This window comes from Pristiophorus japonicus, chromosome 21 (assembly GCF_044704955.1).
Source record: "Pristiophorus japonicus isolate sPriJap1 chromosome 21, sPriJap1.hap1, whole genome shotgun sequence".
NCBI lineage: Eukaryota > Metazoa > Chordata > Chondrichthyes > Pristiophoridae > Pristiophorus > Pristiophorus japonicus.
The window spans coordinates 48,405,554-48,424,101 of record NC_091997.1 but is presented as its reverse complement, the minus strand read 5'-3'; the positions used below and the strand labels follow the sequence as shown (position 1 = coordinate 48,424,101).

The window sequence follows — 18,548 nt, the reverse complement described above, 5'->3', positions numbered from 1 at the left end:
TACGAGCACTCTGAAAGTGGTGGATATTCCTGACTCTGCTGCCATCTGATGGAAGTGACAAATACAACAATCTGAATGGAAAATCCAGACTGCATTAAACATAAAAAGCACCTTCATGCCAAAACATGAACCCAGCTTTGCCCTTCACAGATGCCCATGATGCCACTGTATAGTTCCACCATTTTCAGTTTGCACTTTACTGGTTTGTGTACTCCTCTCCCCGTCCACCATGACTACAAAAATAATGAGAAGTTAAGCTTTCATTATTATTTTTTTTAAGTAGTTGATATTTTTCTATATTTCCATGTACAAACCCCATAAATAAAGGCATCTGAATTACCAAAGGCCACATTCTTGATCATTTGCTTGCTCTAAAAATAAAATTGCTGCCTTTCCATTAAAAATATATATGGTTGAAACAATGCTACTAAAAGTAACTTTAAAAAAAAAGATATTCCTCTAGCCCTCTCCTGTGTACTTATAGAACACATCCAAAGTCAAACACACAAAATTTCCCATCGACTCTACATCAAACAGCACGCCCCCCCCCCACCTGGGACTATTATTACTGGGCAGTCTATCCGCAATGTAGTTGGGTGAGCTGATCCGAGCACGGTGTGCCAATGCCCAGGCAGTCACCAACTGGAACATTACAGCTGAATTTCTCCACAGCACCTCCATCACAAACCCTCTGGCACAGGACTCAAAAGGAAGTTACTCAAAGTCTCGATTTAAAATAAGCTCAAATCCCAATTTATGAAGGATCGGCTCATTTTTGCTCAGTAAGACAAATATATGGATTTCAAAAGCCAAAGTGAAATTGTGTAGCCCCGAATCTGTTCCTGCAGGATATTAGATACATACTGGGTAGTGATGGCGTATGAAAAGTACACAAGACCGAGGTCAGGTCTACCTGTGCATTGGTACCACCACTCATTAACTCAGTGACACCCTACCACCCACATCACCAGGTTCACAACCCTGCTCCACCCCCTCACTTGCACAAAAAGTGGAGTTTGTCCTGCAATAATCTACCATTAATACAAGAAAGGATTGTAAATTGACTAAGGAGTACAGTAGTGTAGTGGTTATATTACTGAACTTGTAATCTACAGGTCTGGACTAATAATCCAGGGAACACAAGTATGAATTCAGTTTTTTTTTTAAATCTAAAAAGCTGGCATCAGTAAAAGTGACCATGAAGCTGTCGTATTGTTGTAAAAACCCAACTGGATTCACTAATATCCTTTAGGGAAGGAAAACTGCGGTCTTTACCCGGTCTGGCCAAAATGTGGCTGACTCTTAACTGATCTAGCAGGACACTCAGTTGTATGAACCTGCCAGCAGTTCAAGGAGAAAGACTACTACCACCCTTTCAGGGCAACTAGGGAGAATCTCTCTGTTATCAGCCACTGGGAAGTTTGTTGCTAGAATCCTCCTTAACCATCTTCTCCCTGTGGCTGAGGGGCTCCTCCCGGAGTCACAGTGCGGATTTCGTCCACTACTGGGTACAACGAACATGATCTTTACAGCTGCAAGAAAAATGCAGGGACCAGCAACAACCCTTGCACATGGCCTTCTTTGACCTTACAAAGGCCTTTGACACTGTCAACCGCAAGGGACTATGGAGCGTCCTCCTCCGTTTTGGCTGCCCCCAAAAGTTTGTCACCATCCACCGCCTGTTCCACGACGACATGTAACCCGTGATCCTGACCAATAGATCCATCACAGACCCAATCCACGTCCAGACCGGGGTCAAGCAGGGCTGCGTCATCGCGATCTTCTCAATCTTCCTCACTGCAATGCTCCACCTCACACTCAACAAGCTCCCCACTGGAGTGGAACTAAACTATAGAACCAGTGTGAACCTGTTCAAACTTCGTCGTCTCTAGGCCAGATCCAAGACTGTCCCATCCTCGGTCGTCGAATTACAGTACACGGACAACGCTTGCATCTGCGCATATTCAGAGATTGAACTCCAAGTCATAGTCAACACCTTCACTGAGGTGTACGAAAGCATGGGCCTTGCACTAAACATCCGTAAGACAAAGGTCCTCTACCAACCTGACCCTGCCACAGAGCACCGCCCCTCAGTCATCAAGATCCACGGCCTGACCCTGGACAATGTGGACCACTTTCCATGCCTCGGGAGCCTATTATCAAGCAAGGGCAGACATCGACAACGAGGTTCAACACCGCCTCCAGTGCGCCAGCGCAGCTTTCGGCCGCCTGAGGAAGAGAGTGTTCGAAGTTCAGGCCCTCAAATCTGCTACCAAGCTCATGGTCTACAGGGCTGTAGTGATACCCGCCCTCCTGTATGACTCAGAGACGTGGACCATATACAGTAGACACCTCAAATCGCTGGAGAAATACATAGAAACACAGAAATTTACAGCACAGAAGGCGGCCATTTCGGCCCATCGTGTCCGTGCCGGCCGGCAAAGAGCCACACGGCCCTTGGTCAGTAGTCCTAAAGGTTACATATAAACCTATGAACAATGACAGAAAGGCAAAGAGCACCCAGCCCATCCAGTCCGCCTCACACAACTGCGACACCCCTTATACTGAAACATTCTACACTCCACCCCAACTGGAGCCATGTGATCTCCTGGGAGAGGCAAAAAACAGATAAAAACACAGGCCAATTTAGGAAGAAAAAATCTGGGAAAATTCCTCTCTGACCCATCCAGGAGATCACCCTGGCCGTATTCTATTCCCTGCAGTGTTTACCATTATATCTGCGCCGTCCAACAAAAGGTCATCCAGTCTAATCCAAATTACCAGCTCTAGGTCTGTAACCCTGCAGGTTACAGCACTTTAAGTGCCCATCCGACCATCTCTTAAAAGTGGTGAGCGTTTCTGCATCCACCACTCTTCCAGGCAATAAGTTCCAGATCCCCACAACCCTCTGCGTAAAGAAGCCCCCCCACTTCCCTCAAATCCCCTCTAAACCTTCCACCAACCACCTTAAAACTATGCCCCCTCGTAATAGACCCCTCCACCAATGGAAATAGGCCCTTACTATCCACTATGTCTTGGCTCCTCAATATTTTGTACACCTCAATGAGGTCTCCTCTGAACCTCTTCTGTTCCAATGAGAACAAACACAGCCTATCCAATCGGTCCTCATAACTAAGATTCTCCATTCCAGGCAGCATCCTAGTAAATCTCCTCTGCACCCTCTCGAGTGCAATCAGATCCTTCCTATAATACGGCGACCAGAGCTGCACGCAGTACTCCAGCTGTGGCCTAATCAAAGTATTATACAATTTAAGCATAACCTCCCTGCTCTTATATTCTATGCCTCAGTCAATAAAGGCAAGCATTCCGTATGCCTTCTTAACCACCTTATCCACCTGGCCTGCTACTTTCAGGGATCTGTGGACAAGCACTCCACCATACCACCAACGATGTCTCCGCAAGATCCTGCAAATCCCCCGGGAGGACAGACGCACCAACGTTAGCGTCCTCGATCAGGCCAACATCCCCAGCATCGAAGCACTGACCACACTCAACCAGCTCCATTGGGCGGGCCACATCATCCACATATGCCCAAGACTCCAAAAGCAAGCGCTCTACTCGGAACGCCTACACAGCAAGCGAGCCCCGGGTGGGCAGAGGAAACGTTACAAGGACACCCTCAAAGCCTCCCTGATAAAAGTGCAACATCCCCACTGACACCTGGTAGCCCCGGCCAAAGACCGCCCTAAGTGGAGGAAGTGCATCCTGGAGGGCGCTGAGCACCTCGAGTCTCATCGCTGAGAGCATGCAGAAAGCAAGCACAGGCAGCAGCAAACCTGTCTCACCCACACTTTCCTTCAACCACTGTCTGCCCCACCTGTGACAGAAACTGTAATTCCCGTATTGGACTGTACAGTCACCTGAGAACTCTTAGAGTGGAAGCAAATCCTCCTCGATTTCGAGGGACTGCCTATGATGATGAGGGCAACTAGGGATGGGGAATAAATCCCAGCCTTGCCAGTGAAGCTCACATCCCGAGAATGAATTAAAAAAAAAAATCCTGAGAATCTATTAAAAAATATTGAAATGGTGCTGTGAATTGAATCAACACATTCTGCAGCAATATGTTGGTTGGGCACAAGTGCTCACCAGTTCTCCATAGCAAAATATGTTAAGAGAACTCCAACAGATAATTGGCTTTGAAGGCCACTTTCAGAGCAGATTCCTGGGGGATTAGTTGTTCATCTGTCGGATAGAAACGTTGAGAACACATAGGGAGAGGGAAGGGGAGAAAAATAAAGGAGTCCCATTATCACCAGAAAGAAACAAAAAAACAAAACGTCACCACTGGGCAGTTTCAAGGGTCTTTACCTATAGTGTTACAATGTGGAGTTCATTCTGATCTTGGCAAGCCGAAACTTAAACCAACAAAACCTCCCCAAGAGCAACAGTTAAACTGAAGTTGGAGCCAACCACATACTGCGACATTGAGAACAATGATGATCCACATTAAGATAGCAGTGGTTCATCAAGTTGGGACCGCACTTGGAGCTGGCAGTCACCCAGTTGCGTTTTAACTTGAACAATAACTGAATAATGTATGATTAAATACAAGGACAAATCAGTTTCTGAGCAACAAGGCAGCTGTGTAAATATTCAAGAGCAGAAACAAGCAAGGAATGGCTGACTGCAGAAAGGCACGTCAGGGTGGCTAAAGAGTTTGAGGTAGTGTTGATCTTCAGCATGGTCAGATCAATGGTAGAGTGCATCTGCCTCCGGGGTCAGAAACTGGAAAAATGTGAGCAATTCCAACAACCACCCACACTGGCCTGTGTGGACTTTCCTTAGCCACTCAGTAAGGACTGATGGCCTGCTATGGAATCGTGAATCACTTGCAGTTTTCTGCTGTTCTGGTGATGCAGAATCTGTATTGTCGCAGAAGTGGGCTGGATCAGGCTGTAGCAGGAGCCCAGGACACGACAGAACTACTGAGACTTTAAGGAGTTCTTTGTTAATGCAATAGAACTCTTCCACATTGCATTCAATTAAATTGGCCGCCAAAGTGAAGTGTTACCCAAAGGCGGAGTTTACGCCTGTAGTTACACAGCAGGGCCACATGGCGGCGCCCCCTCACTAGCATTATTCAGCTGCACAGAATCTGAACAAAAAGGTTCAGTGAAACATCCCCCTCACAAAAACATCATGAGCACTAGGCTTAAAAACTCTTGCTCTGTCCTCAACAAGCGCCACAAGATTTCAATAAAGCAGCTGGTGCAATCCACCAAAATAAAGATTGGATAGGCTGGGTTTGTTTTCTTTGGAACAGAGGAGGCTGAGAGGAGACATTATTGAGGTGTATAAAATTATGAGGGACCTAGAGAGTAGATAGGACAGACCTATTTCCCTTAGCAGAGGGTCAAGAACCAGGGGACATAGATTTAAAATAATTAGTAGAAGGTTTAGAGGGGATTTGAGGTGAACTTTCTTCACCCAGAGGGTGGAGGAGGTCTGGAAGTCACTGCCTGAAAGGGTGGTTGAGGCAGAAACCCTCACCACATTTAAAAAGTACTTGGATGTGTATCTGAAGTGCCGTAACCTACAGGGCTATGGACCAAGAGCTGGAAAGTGGGAAAGGCTGGATAGCTCTTTGTCGGCCGGCGCGGACACGATGGGCCGAAATGGCCTCCTTCCGTGCTGTAAATTTCTATGATTCTAAACCATTGATCGTACAAGTACTGAATAGATGGGAGTTTGAGATATAATGGCCAACTAACCAGGTCTCGTTTAATCTGCAGCAAACATTTGATTTAAATAAAGTAATTTATTTTGAAGCAATGCCTTCATTTGAACAATCACATAATCCACAATGTTAGGCAATATTTTGTACACTAACTGCCATCTCGTACTCCATTGGTAGCAGAAAATGAGAAGCCATCTTATGATTTCTGTTTGCCACTAAAATGTGTGAATTTGTATCATCTGCTGGTAGGGTTTTGAAAGATAGGGATTTGAATTCAACTCCCACTTTCCACACTTGTACTGAAAACAAAGAAACTCAAATAACACTGGCCTGACTGGCCAAATCTTGCGTTTAATCTACTGATTTCAAGGGATTCCATGATTGGGCATGCCCAGCAGCGCTCACAGGTACCACATCTCGGGAGAGCAGGTTAGCAGCCCACGATATCCCAGCCTACTCTCCCTACGGGCACTAGAGTGCACGATATGTCCTTTACCTTGCACTTCAAAGTTACCCCAATGCTACTTTAGAAATCAAATTGATGCAGCTTAAATGGCACAGATGGTACACCACGGAGCCACACGAACCAGCTGGACCCCAGATCCGGTCCCTGGCCTGGAGCGTCGAAATTCAGTCCAAGAGAGACATACAAATAAAAGTGCAGGAGAAACAGAACAGCTTACGGTTCAATGATCCCCTTGTGAGTAGTTATGGAACGTTTCTTTTCCTGTAACGCGAGGTCAGCCTCTAGGCACAATGTCTGGGGGAGATTTGTGATATCACCTACGAGGCATGGGTCTCGAAGGTGACATTAACTGTATAATGACAACAAGATGCAATTTGAAAATTCCAACTACTGAACGGCTCAAACGTTCAAAGCCGTTATAGCAGTTTGATCAACAGAAGAGCTGCGTTAGGTCAAACAGAGTGACGGTGACCACTGGGATCACCAGTTTGATTCCTCCTCTCGATTACACACAAGTTACTATGCCAGAGCTGTGAAGTCATGTTAATAAGTACCTTTGCACTTGGCTAAATCTGAAAAACAGGCTTAGTCAAAAAAGAGTTTTACCCGTAGTAAATCGTCAATTCGCCCCTCCTTTTTTTCCAGGTCGGAATTTTTGCTGTTTTCCAGGGCGGTGAGCTTTTCCAGCGTGAAGTCTGTCTGCAGACACATGAAACGGATCCTTTAGTAAGTGTTTCTGCAACATTCAGAAAAACAGTGAGTATTGAACAACAGGTAGAAAATTACTTTCCCTCCACTTTGGCATTTCATTAACTCGCTAAGGATGATCACTGGTTGCAAATGATACATACGTGTACAAATGCACTTGCATATTCTTTAATATAAATATATATAGTATTCAAAATAAAAACATTAAATGCTGGTCTAAAATTTTGCTGTTTTGACTGGTGAAACCTGTGTTTTCGAACAGGGGATTACTTTTTTTTCTCCCAAGTGAATGATCCCCTCAGTCAGCTTACATTGCTACCCCTGCATTCGTTGCACAGCCAACAGACCTATGCTTGCAGATACCATGATTAGAAATGCCCCACAGGAACATTTTCTCCAACAAATGCCACATTTGGTGATTCAATGCATTAGTGCAATATGTTCGATCATTGTGTGTGAATATTAATAAAGGATATTCACCACTGGAGCCGTATTGTACGAGTTTTGAGTATGGAAACTTATAAGCCACATAACGTCATTGGGACAAATAACTTGAGGACTAACTCAGTGATTTTTTTTTATAGTAACAGATACAGGGACCAAAAATAAGTTACACGCAACCTCAAAATTAACATAAGAACAGAAACAATTTCAGGAATTGAGTCGCAGATAATGTGAATCAAAATATTTATTTAACAACTCTGAATTAAGACCCCACAAATACAAAGCTAGCAAGGATCAGATAAGACTAGGAAGTTAGGAGGAACGGTCTTTCCAAAACAGCGTATACATGCTCATCTGTAATAGTGAGTGCTGTAATAAGAAAGACTTACATTTATATAGCACCTTTCATGACCACTGGACATCTCAAAGAACTTTACAACCAATGAAGTACTTCTGGAGTGTAGTCACTGTTGTAATGTGGGAAACGCGGCAGTCAATTTGCGCAGAGTAAGCTCCCACAAACAGCAATGTGATAATAACCAGATAAACTGTTTTTGTTATGTTGATTGAGGGATGAATATTGGTCAGGACACTCCTGCTCTTCTTCGAATAGTGCCATGGGATCTTTTACGTCCATCTGAGGGGGCAGATGGTTTAACGTCCCATCCGAAAGATGGCACCTCCGACAGTGCAGCACTCCCTCAGCATTGCACTGGAGTGTCACCCTAGATTTACGTGCTCAAGTCCCTGGAGTGAGATTTAAACCCTTACAGAAAGGAGCTGCATTAATATATGGTTGTAAAATGAAGTGAAGTATTCAAAGAAGTGCAAAGGAGATAAGCACTCCACAGATAACATTATGGGTTTCGACATTGTTGGGGATCATGGAAATGTCATCTGTGGAGCTCAGCTGGTAAGGGTTGAAATGTTAGATTGGTATTACAGCTAGATGTGTAACAGCAAGACAGTAGGGTTGCTATTTGATGAGGAGATCAAATGGGCCGAAAAGGTCTTCACCACCCATGAGAACATAAGAAACAGGAGTAGGTCTTATGGCCCCTCAAGCCTGCTCCACCATTCAATAAGATCATGATCCAAACCTTTCTTGTGATGTGATATCCTGGAATTTTAATCAATACGCTTTTAATGGGCACATAGCCCATGAAAGGTCAATGGCCTTTTCTTCTACAAGGTAGTCCTGATGGTGAATTCCCAACCAAGGGAGTCACCATACATAGACTCCCAGTGGGAGTACAGATCAAAGGCTATGTGTCGATGTCACACTCGCACATAAAATGACATGGCACAAAACGTCTCAACAATATGACTGCAAAATAATCTTAGTCTGTTTAAGCCAGACTGAAATCAAAGATTGTCCCAGAGGCAGCTAAGTGGCATTGCAACCTTTTTTTCAAAAAACAGATTGATGCCCAAGCTAAAGCGAAGAATATCAGAATTGTGGGCAAGTTAACTATTGTTAATTTTTCTTTACTTATATTTGTAATTCTCTTGGTTATAAATCTAGGTTAATAGTTTTTTCCATACAAACCATAATTATTACTTAAAAATAAAAGATAAAGCAAAATGTGCCACTTCACACTTACTGATATTAAACTCCATCTGCCACTTTCTTTGTCCATTCCACCATCTTATCAATATCCCCTTGCAGCTTCCTTTGGTCACAGTATTATTTACTATGCCTCCTGGTTTAGTGTCGTCTGCAACTATGGACACCATTCCCTCGAGCCCTGTACCCAAATGATTCATGTACGCAGTGAACAGAAACGGTCCCAGGACAGAACCCTGAGCGACATCACTACCCATTTACCAGCACTCTGGGGAAACTTCCCTCGACTTCAACTCTCTGCTTCTTGTTAAACAATTATTTAACCCAATTTGCCACATCCTCCCAATTCTATCCCGACTAATTTTCACCAATATCTCCTGTGGGATAACCTTCGAGGCTTTCTGAAGTCCACATAACACGACATGCACTGCATTTTTTCCCCATCCACCACCTCGGTCATGCCCTCATGGAACTCTAGCATGTTTGTCAAATGTGATCTTCCTTTCTGAACTCTGTGTGGTGACTTCTAATTATTTTCTCTTCCATCAGATTTTAAACTGACTGTAGTTACCAGAATTAGTTCTGTCTCCCGTTTTGACAGTTGTTATTACATTGGCTACACTCTCCAGTCCTCTGGCACACATCCACACTCAACAGATCCCTGAAATAAATTTTTTCGGGTCTCCCCAATTCCCTTCGGGATCCTGAGAGGTATCCAGTCAGGTCCCAGCACTTTGTCCTCCTTTAGCTTAGCTATCTTCTCTAATATTTTCCGTTGATTTATTGTAATATTGCTCATCTCGCTATTGACCAAAATCAGGGTTTACCTCCTCCAGAATAACCTTCGCTTTTGTATATACTGAAACAAAGCACCCGGGCCAACTCGAACTTATCCTCTCCTCCTGGGTCCCACCACGCATTTGACAATTCTCCTTTTACATTTCCTACAACCGATGTTAAACTCGGGGAATGGCACATTCTACCAAGCTGAAGTTAAACCAAAAAAATGAGTGTAGGATTTGTGCATTCCATGAATTTCATACCTGTGATTGTTTGTGTTGTACATTAATGATCTTTTGTGAACTACAGGAATGCTCGGTGTTGGCTGATCCCACTGATGAAGGGCTGCCGTGCTGAACCTCGGATTTAAAACAGAAGGAACATGCATTACTTCAAACCTTAAACTGTTCCAACTGAGCTTGAACACAACACTCTGGGAAGAAATGGGACGTCCTCTTTAGCAGATGACCTGTGGTATTGCTCACACATTAAAAGAGTTTAGGACTTGGGGCTGAAGGAACTTCTCCCACACTTGTTTTCTGAACCCCTCTCCCTTCCCTTCCCCTCCCCCCGGTCCTGATCACACTGTGCCCAGGTTGTGCCACAATATGAGCCTCACACCCCTTTGATACTAGAGGCTGAGGTTTCTGACCAGATCACAAACTTAGTCCTTTACCTAATTGTTTGCCCACCACACGCTGACCAAAATGGTAGGGAGGAACTCCAAAATACATTTCCCCTCCAACAGCTCCTGGCTCCCTTTTGAAGCACCATTTGCCTGCTCTGTAGTGTCTTTCCCCTCCCACACTTTTCTCTCTCGCCTCGACTGGTTCTCTCCTCCCGTTTCTTCATCCATCACATACAACAGCTTTGTATTTTTTAATCTTTCTTCACTCCCCCATCCTCTTCAACAGGGCATCTCAGACATTTTTTCCCCCTCTCCTGTGCCAAATCACAAATCTACTCCATAAAAAAAACTTGGATTTATATAGCATCTTTCACGACCACCGGACGTCTCAAAGTGCTTTACAGCCAATGAAGGCGAAGTCCAGAGGACGCAGAAGGAACAGAAAAGCGTTATTACAAATAGTCACTTCGATAAATATTGGCCAGGATACCAGGGATAACTCCCCTGCTCTTCTTTGAGACAGTACAATGAGATCTTTTACGTCCACCTGAGAGAGCAGACAGGACTCGGTTTAACGTCTCATCCGAAAGACTGCACCTCTGACAGTGCAGCACTCCCTCAGCACTGCACTGGAATGTCAGTTTAGATTTTTTGTGCTACAAGTGGGACTTGAACCCACAACCTTCTAACTCGGAGGTGAGTGTGCCACGCACGGTAGACCACATAGACTATAGACTACAATAGATCAAATAAAGGACATTAAACTCCAACTCGAACATATACCACTCTAAACGGACAGAATAAAGTAAAAGTCTCTATTATCTGTCCTTGCTCCTTCTGCATCCAACCAGTGCCCTCCCTCAGGTGGGCCATTTCTTAATTCCTCCTGCTCCTCGAGGACTTCATTTCCAGGTTACGATCCTGCTCTACTTTATCTCTTCAATCAGTGTACATTACAGGGAGTAATACAGCTGGAGGCATTGTGGACTATATGTATCTCCTAAACATGGGACCTGTTTTTCCTGCGGGGTTCAGTATCACACATCACACCGAGGTGACCCTGCAAAGCTCTAATCAGGGTGGACTTGTCCAAGAGTTTGTGTTGAAATGTGTCATTAAATTATAACACTACTCAATGCATCTAACTTACAGACATTTCGCAGCCAGTACAATACTCACAGAAGGTGATGAATAGGATAAGGAATGTTGTGGGGATGAACGAGCCACAGGTGGGACACTCCGCCCTGGACTTGTGCCTGCGACACTGCCACCAGCAAACTGAAACACAAGCACCATTTAGTTAGGATACAGTGCAAGGTTAATAACCCACAAATTCACCAAGGTACCAGCCAGTTATCCACCTGGATGAGATGAACAAATTACAGCTGCTGATTTCCTCACCGCCTGAGCAAGCAGAAATAGAACCTGACTGAAAAAAACAAAATGCAGACTTCCCGGCCTGCTCTACTTCACCTCAAACTATTTTTAAACCAGATTTACTTGAGCTCAGCTCTGTCATTTTGCTTTTATTAAAAAGCATATAAACGTACTGCTAAGGAGCTGGGTCTAAGAAGCTCCGCTGTGTTAAAAGACAGGTCACTCCATCCATATTGAGAAGCTTAGGCACGACTCAGCACTTGCCAAGGGAATAGCCGAAACTGGCTTACTACTGAAATGTGATCACTTATTTAAAAATTCATTTTTTGGGGTGTGGCCACCACTGGCAAAGCTGTCAGTTATTGCCCATTCTTAGTTGCTCTCGAGGTGGCGGTGATGAGCTTCTTGTTAACCACTGCGGTCTGTGTGCTGTTCGGTAAGGAGCAATGTTTTTAGTAAGGAGAACTGTCACAGGAGAGAGAGTGGAGAGCACCAGTTCAAACTGTCACAGGACGGGAGACTGGAGAGCACCAGTTCCCACTGTCACAGGACGGGAGACTGGAGAGCACCAGTTCCCACTGTCACAGGACGGGAGACTGGAGAGCACCAGTTCCCACTGTCACAGGACGGAGAGTGGAGAGCACCAGTTCAAACTGTCACAGGACAGAGAGTGGAGAGCACCAGTTCAAACTGTCACAGGAGCACCCAGTCGTGCCCCGGTAACTGCCCCCAAAAGAAGTGGAGTGTGGGAAATTGCACTCCGCTTCCATTGAGGGATGGTAAGGCCAATTCTGGGGCGGAAGCAGGACTTCCATGCTGGGGGCTAAAATTCCAGGCCCCAGAAGGTTACCGCCCCCAAGATGGGAGCCTGTGCGGGGAGGCAGAGGGAAGATGAGGGGAGACGGGGGCAGGGGATGGAGGGGAGAGTGGTGGAGGTGGGGAGCGGAGAAACCCAGGGCGGGGGACAGGAGGGGCCACATTGCAGCGAGGGTCTGGGGAGGGCGAAGTGTGTTGGAGGGGTGGGCCTGGGGGCTCTGTGCCTCGGTGCGGGGAGTGTTCGGAGTGGGGTAGACGGGTTGACTGCGCAGATGACGGTTGGTGGATGTGGTGTGGTTGGCGTCGCGGGGGTGTGGCTCCGGGACTGAGGGCTCGACATCCGGGGGTGTTCGTCATTTGGGAAGGATTCTGACGGGACGGGTGCGGGGGAAGTGTTCCCGGTTTTGGGTGGATCCGGAGCCCTGGGGGGGGGGGGGGAGGCTCTTGGGATGGGGGATAGGCTGTTTGGGGCTGGGATTGGGAGAGACTTCATCACTCGGGGAGTTGTTGGCCTGTGGGGTTCCCTGCCGCCGTGAGTTGTTGATGGCAGTTCATTGGATGTGTTCAGGAGGGAGTTGGATGTGGTCCTTGCAGCTGGGGGGGGGTCGGGGGGTGTGGCGGGGAGCTGCTGGGGTGGGTGATCAGCCATGATCTTGTTGAATTGCGGTGCAGGCTTGAAGGGCTGAATGGCCTACTCCTGCACGAATTTTCTATGTTTCTATGTTCCCCAGTGTTGTTAGGTAAGGAGCAATGTTCCCACAGTGCTGTTAGGTAAGGAGCAATGTTCCCCCAGTGTTGTTAGGTAAGGAGCAATGTTCCCCCAGTGCTGTTAGATAAGGAGCAATGTTCCCCCAGTGCTGTTAGATAAGGAGCAATGTTCCCCCAGTGCTGTTAGATAAGGAGCAATGTTCCCCCAGTGCTGTTAGATAAGGAGCAATGTTCCCCCAGTGCTGTTAGATAAGGAGCAATGTTCCCCAGTGTTGTTAGGTAAGGAGCAATGTTCCCCAGTGTTGTTAGGTAAGGAGCAATGTTCCCCCAGTGTTGTTAGGTAAGGAGCAATGTTCCCCCAGTGTTGTTAGGTAAGGAGCAATGTTCCCCAGTGTTGTTAGGTAAGGAGCAATGTTCCCCAGTGTTGTTAGGTAAGGAGCAATGTTCCCCCAGTGCTGTTAGGTAAGGAGCAATGTTCCCCCAGTGTTGTTAGGTAAGGAGCAATGTTCCCCCAGTGCTGTTAGATAAGGAGCAATGTTCCCCCAGTGCTGTTAGATAAGGAGCAATGTTCCCCAGTGTTGTTAGGTAAGGAGCAATGTTCCCCAGTGTTGTTAGATAAGGAGCAATGTTCCCCCAGTGCTGTTAGATAAGGAGCAATGTTCCCCCAGTGCTGTTAGATAAGGAGCAATGTTCCCCAGTGTTGTTAGGTAAGGAGCAATGTTCCCCAGTGTTGTTAGATAAGGAGCAATGTTCCCCCAGTGCTGTTAGATAAGGAGCAATGTTCCCCCAGTGTTGTTAGGTAAGGAGCAATGTTCCCCCAGTGTTGTTAGGTAAGGAGCAATGTTCCCCCAGTGCTGTTAGATAAGGAGCAATGTTCCCCCAGTGCTGTTAGATAAGGAGCAATGTTCCCCCAGTGTTGTTAGGTAAGGAGCAATGTTCCCCAGTGTTGTTAGGTAAGGAGCAATGTTCCCCCAGTGTTGTTAGATAAGGAGCAATGTTCCCCCAGTGTTGTTAGGTAAGGAGCAATGTTCCCCCAGTGCTGTTAGATAAGGAGCAATGTTCCCCCAGTGCTGTTAGATAAGGAGCAATGTTCCCCCAGTGTTGTTAGGTAAGGAGCAATGTTCCCCAGTGTTGTTAGGTAAGGAGCAATGTTCCCCCAGTGTTGTTAGATAAGGAGCAATGTTCCCCAGTGTTGTTAGGTAAGGAGCAATGTTCCCCCAGTGCTGTTAGATAAGGAGCAATGTTCCCCCAGTGCTGTTAGATAAGGAGCAATGTTCCCCAGTGTTGTTAGATAAGGAGCAATGTTCCCCCAGTGCTGTTAGATAAGGAGCAATGTTCCCCAGTGTTGTTAGGTAAGGAGCAATGTTCCCCCAGTGCTGTTAGATAAGGAGCAATGTTCCCCCAGTGTTGTTAGGTAAGGAGCAATGTTCCCCAGTGTTGTTAGGCAAGGAGCAATGTTCCCCGGTGCTGTTAGGTAAGGAGCAATGTTCCCCCAGTGCTGTTAGGTAAGGAGCAATGTTCCCCAGTGCTGTTAGGTAAGGAGCAATGTTCCCCAGTGTTGTTAGGTAAGGAGCAATGTTCCCCCAGTGCTGTTAGGTAAGGAGCAATGTTCCCCGGTGCTGTTAGGTAAGGAGCAATGTTCCCCCAGTGCTGTTAGGTAAGGAGCAATGTTCCCCAGTGCTGTTAGGCAAGGAGCAATGTTCCCCAGTGCTGTTAGGTAAGGAGCAATGTTCCCCGGTGCTGTTAGGCAAGGAGCAATGTTCCCCGGTGCTGTTAGGTAAGGAGCAATGTTCCCCAGTGCTGTTAGGTAAGGAGCAATGTTCCCCAGTGCTGTTAGGTAAGGAGCAATGTTCCCCAGTGCCGTTAAGTAGGGAGCAATGGCCTTGCAGCGGTTTGGAGGTCCCGTGCAAGCCGTTTTACAATGGAAAAACTGCTTGCGCAGAAATTTAAGTGGGCCGCACAGCCCGTTAAAGGGTCATGCACCAAAAAAAAAATTAGAGGGAAGGCAGTTCCAGGATTTTGACCCAGCGACTATGTGTTCCCATGCACCTGCTGCCCTTGTCCTTCTAGATAGTAGAGGTCGCGGGTTTTGGAGTTGCTGTCGAAGGAGCCTTGGCAAATTTGCTTCAGTGCATCTTGTAGATGGTACACATGGCACCCACGGTGGAGGGTTGGATGTTCAGGCTTCACCATGTCCCAAATATGATCACAAAGGAAATTTTAAATAGCCGCCTCCTTGAATTGTTGCTTTCAACCCAGGCACAAGAAGCATTTTGTCACACCACTAAATGGCTGTACTCCCTCACCTCTGAGCACGAGATGTGCTGAGAGTGCACATTCCCTTTCGGTTAAAGAAATAGTTTTGCTTGTGGGAAGCGGGCTGGTTCAGACAGAGGTGGCAGTGGAATTGTTGTTTGAGAACAAAAATAACTTCTCCTTTTTGGAAAATTACACAAGAGTATTTTTGTGAATCAGAAGTCGCCCTTGAAGTGTCTTGATGAGCTCATGTCTGGGCTCAACACGCAGTTCATGAGATAAATCATTAAGTGGCATCACCTGAATATTTAATGTTAGAAAATCAAGATAAAGATTATCACAGACAGAACCAGTTCAATCTTTCGAATTCTAGGCTTCTGAAATCCTGGTGGAAAAAAAGTCTTTTGGACACAACTGGGGGAAGGGGAGTGGGGGAATGTGTCAGGGAAGTAAGATTTTCCTTCTGGGTACAGAATAGATGTGGTGCACTAGATCAGATAAACACAAAGAGCCCGATTTTTGGCTTTCGGGTTTTTTCGGCAAAAATGGTAGCGATACATGAAACTTACCGTTTTTGCTGTGTTACCATTTTTAGCCCGGACTTTCAGCCTTTGCGTCTGCGCCAGGGTAAAGGTGTCATTGCACAAGCATTCGCGGCGCAAACCGCAAGTTTCGGCAACTTTAGTCCGGGGCTGGGAGCGCCGCGAGAGAGGCCTTGGGGGTGTGGTGGGGGGGGGAAAAGAAAAAAACATTCCACAAAACATTCCAAAAACATTTACAAGATCCGCTGCAAAACAATTAAAAAATAAATAAAAACTTTAACTTGTAGGTTTTCATACTTAGTGCTGCTGGCAGGGCTGCACTGACAGGTTTGACTTGTCGCTTATCTGGGCGCAGCGTATGGGTTGGGAGAGCGGCAAAACTCGGACTCAAACGCAATTCAAGTCGCTGTACGTCGGCACACCTCTCCCTGGCGGTACTTGAAAGTGTTGCCGCAAACAGGTACCCGAGCATCCCGCCCGGGCTATTGCCGCGGAAGGTCAAATCGCGACGAAAACCCGGTCACAAACCTCACGAAAATTTGGCCCAAAGTAGAGATCAACACTAGGACAGACCAAGGCGGGTACTTTAGTTGGAAGTAATTACAGGCACAACACTATTCAAATGTCAGAAAAACTGTATAACTAGCACTAATCCTATACAATTAACAAAAAACTACTCCCAACAATGGAATACCTTTATTACTGCATTAGGGCTTGCTTCACCAATAGCGTATGGGGTGGTGACAGGTGAGTAAGATGGTGTCTAGTCTGGAGAGACTGGGATTTCCTTATATCTGGCAGTAGTATAAGGGCTTAAAACTCTCTAAAAGAAGGAAAACTGGTCTTTATGTAAACTGTTTTTTGTACAAAATGTAAATTTTCACATAGCCTCATTCTCCACATTTGCCTTAAAATAGGCTATTCCTCAAATGCAGCCCGTCTCCAGCTTCAATAAAGTGACGGACAATAAATGACCCTTCTGCTCACCACAGTTCCCAGGCTGCCGCTGACAAGATCATTTACACAAGTGGCCAATCAATAACTGTCTTCGATATAGTGACGCACCGGACGTTAAAAACACTGCGACTTACCTCGAAGTAATCACTAATTTTATGTCCCCTTGGGGTGCCTTTGCCTACAAGGAAACAATTAAGTATTAGCAACTAGACAAAAATATTTTCCTCAAGTTCAAAGGTGAAGATCAACTTCCTGTTGCGCACACCTCCCAAAAAGAAACAATAAAACCCAATCTGCACAGAATGGCCAAAACGTTGACACTCATTACAACCGCTCTAACTTAATGGACCAGATATTTAGGGGGGAGGCCGAAAACTGCCCCAGCAAGGCTGGGGATACAGAGGTCCTGCCATACTTGGGCAGTGGGAGGCCGAAGGCTTCCTTGAGGGACCAGGGGAGCACTACTGTTCCTCCTGACCCCGGAATGCTGAAAAGGCCACTTGCCTGCCTCCGTTTCACCGTCAGGTTTCTCAGCCCCTGGGAAACCCGTGCAGCAACAGTCAATTCTCAATCAGGCTCCCAACTGCACTGTGGGACCCTGGTTTAAATATGTTCATTAAAACCCCGCCTCTCCACATCCCAAAATTCAGTGCAGTAAAAACAAAAGGTCGGTAGGCATGTGCACGGCATGTTGGGGAGGCGTTCCTCGTATTTAACTCTTTAATCCCACCACCGCAGTAGGGAGGTTAATAGTGAGGCCATTCTGTTGGATAATGCTGAGAGAAGAGTTAGAAAGAGATTACGTTGGATCTACTGGAATGGACCTGGTCTCAGTTGACGAGGATATAATACATTAATCACAGATCATTCACATCACGTGCATCTCAGCATACAAAAAGTTTCCGACAATTTTCTGTACATGCAATGTCAGCGGCAACATTCTCTTATGCAGCATGGAAATACAGACCAGATAGGGCTCCAGGTTCAGTTCCCAATCGATGCTGATGTGGCTGGGTTTTTAAGGTGGGGGGGGGGGTGGAAAACAGAAGGGAGTGTGGCAGCAGAAAGATGAAGAATCTCCACAGCTGAGGTTTCTGTTCCCCATTCCATTAATGTTGGAAAAGCACTTGTGAAGACCATTGGTGAGAACAGTATTAGGAATTTGCATTATAGAAACATAGAAAATAGGTGCAGGAGTAGGCCATTCGGCCATTCGGCCCTTCGAGTCTGCATCACCATTCAATATCATGGCTGATCATGCAACTTCAGTACCCCATTCCTGCTTTCTCTCCATACCCCTTGATCCCTTTAGCCGTAAGGGCCACATCTAACTCCCTTTTGAATACATCTAACGAACTGGCCTCAACAACTTTCTGTGGTAGAGAATTCCACAGGTTCACTACTATCTGGGTGAAGAAGTTTCTCCTCATCTCGGTCCTAAATGGCTTACCCCTTTTCCTTAGACTGTGACCCCTGGTTCTGGACTTCCCCAACATCGGGAACATTCTTCCTGCATCTAACCTGTCCAGTCCCGTCAGAATTTTATATGTTTCTATGAGATTCCCTCTGTCTTCTAAATTCCAGTGAATATAAGCCCA

The 18,548-nt window shown here is 46.1% G+C and overlaps 1 protein-coding gene across 6 annotated transcripts in view; it reads right to left on the bottom strand.

The window, feature by feature from the left end:
* Window positions 1-18,548, bottom strand: part of tlk2 (tousled-like kinase 2) — a 159,995-nt gene that overhangs the window by 82,026 nt on the left and 59,421 nt on the right. For all 6 annotated transcript variants that reach the window (XM_070864730.1, XM_070864729.1, XM_070864732.1 and 3 more), the window contains exons 5-8: window positions 17,085-17,128; window positions 11,474-11,572; window positions 9,930-10,025; window positions 6,774-6,866 (exon numbers count right to left, since the gene is read on the bottom strand). In XM_070864730.1, the coding sequence (XP_070720831.1) occupies window positions 6,774-6,866; window positions 9,930-10,025; window positions 11,474-11,572; window positions 17,085-17,128 (332 nt within the window). The remainder of the gene's footprint in view (window positions 1-6,773; window positions 6,867-9,929; window positions 10,026-11,473; window positions 11,573-17,084; window positions 17,129-18,548) is intronic.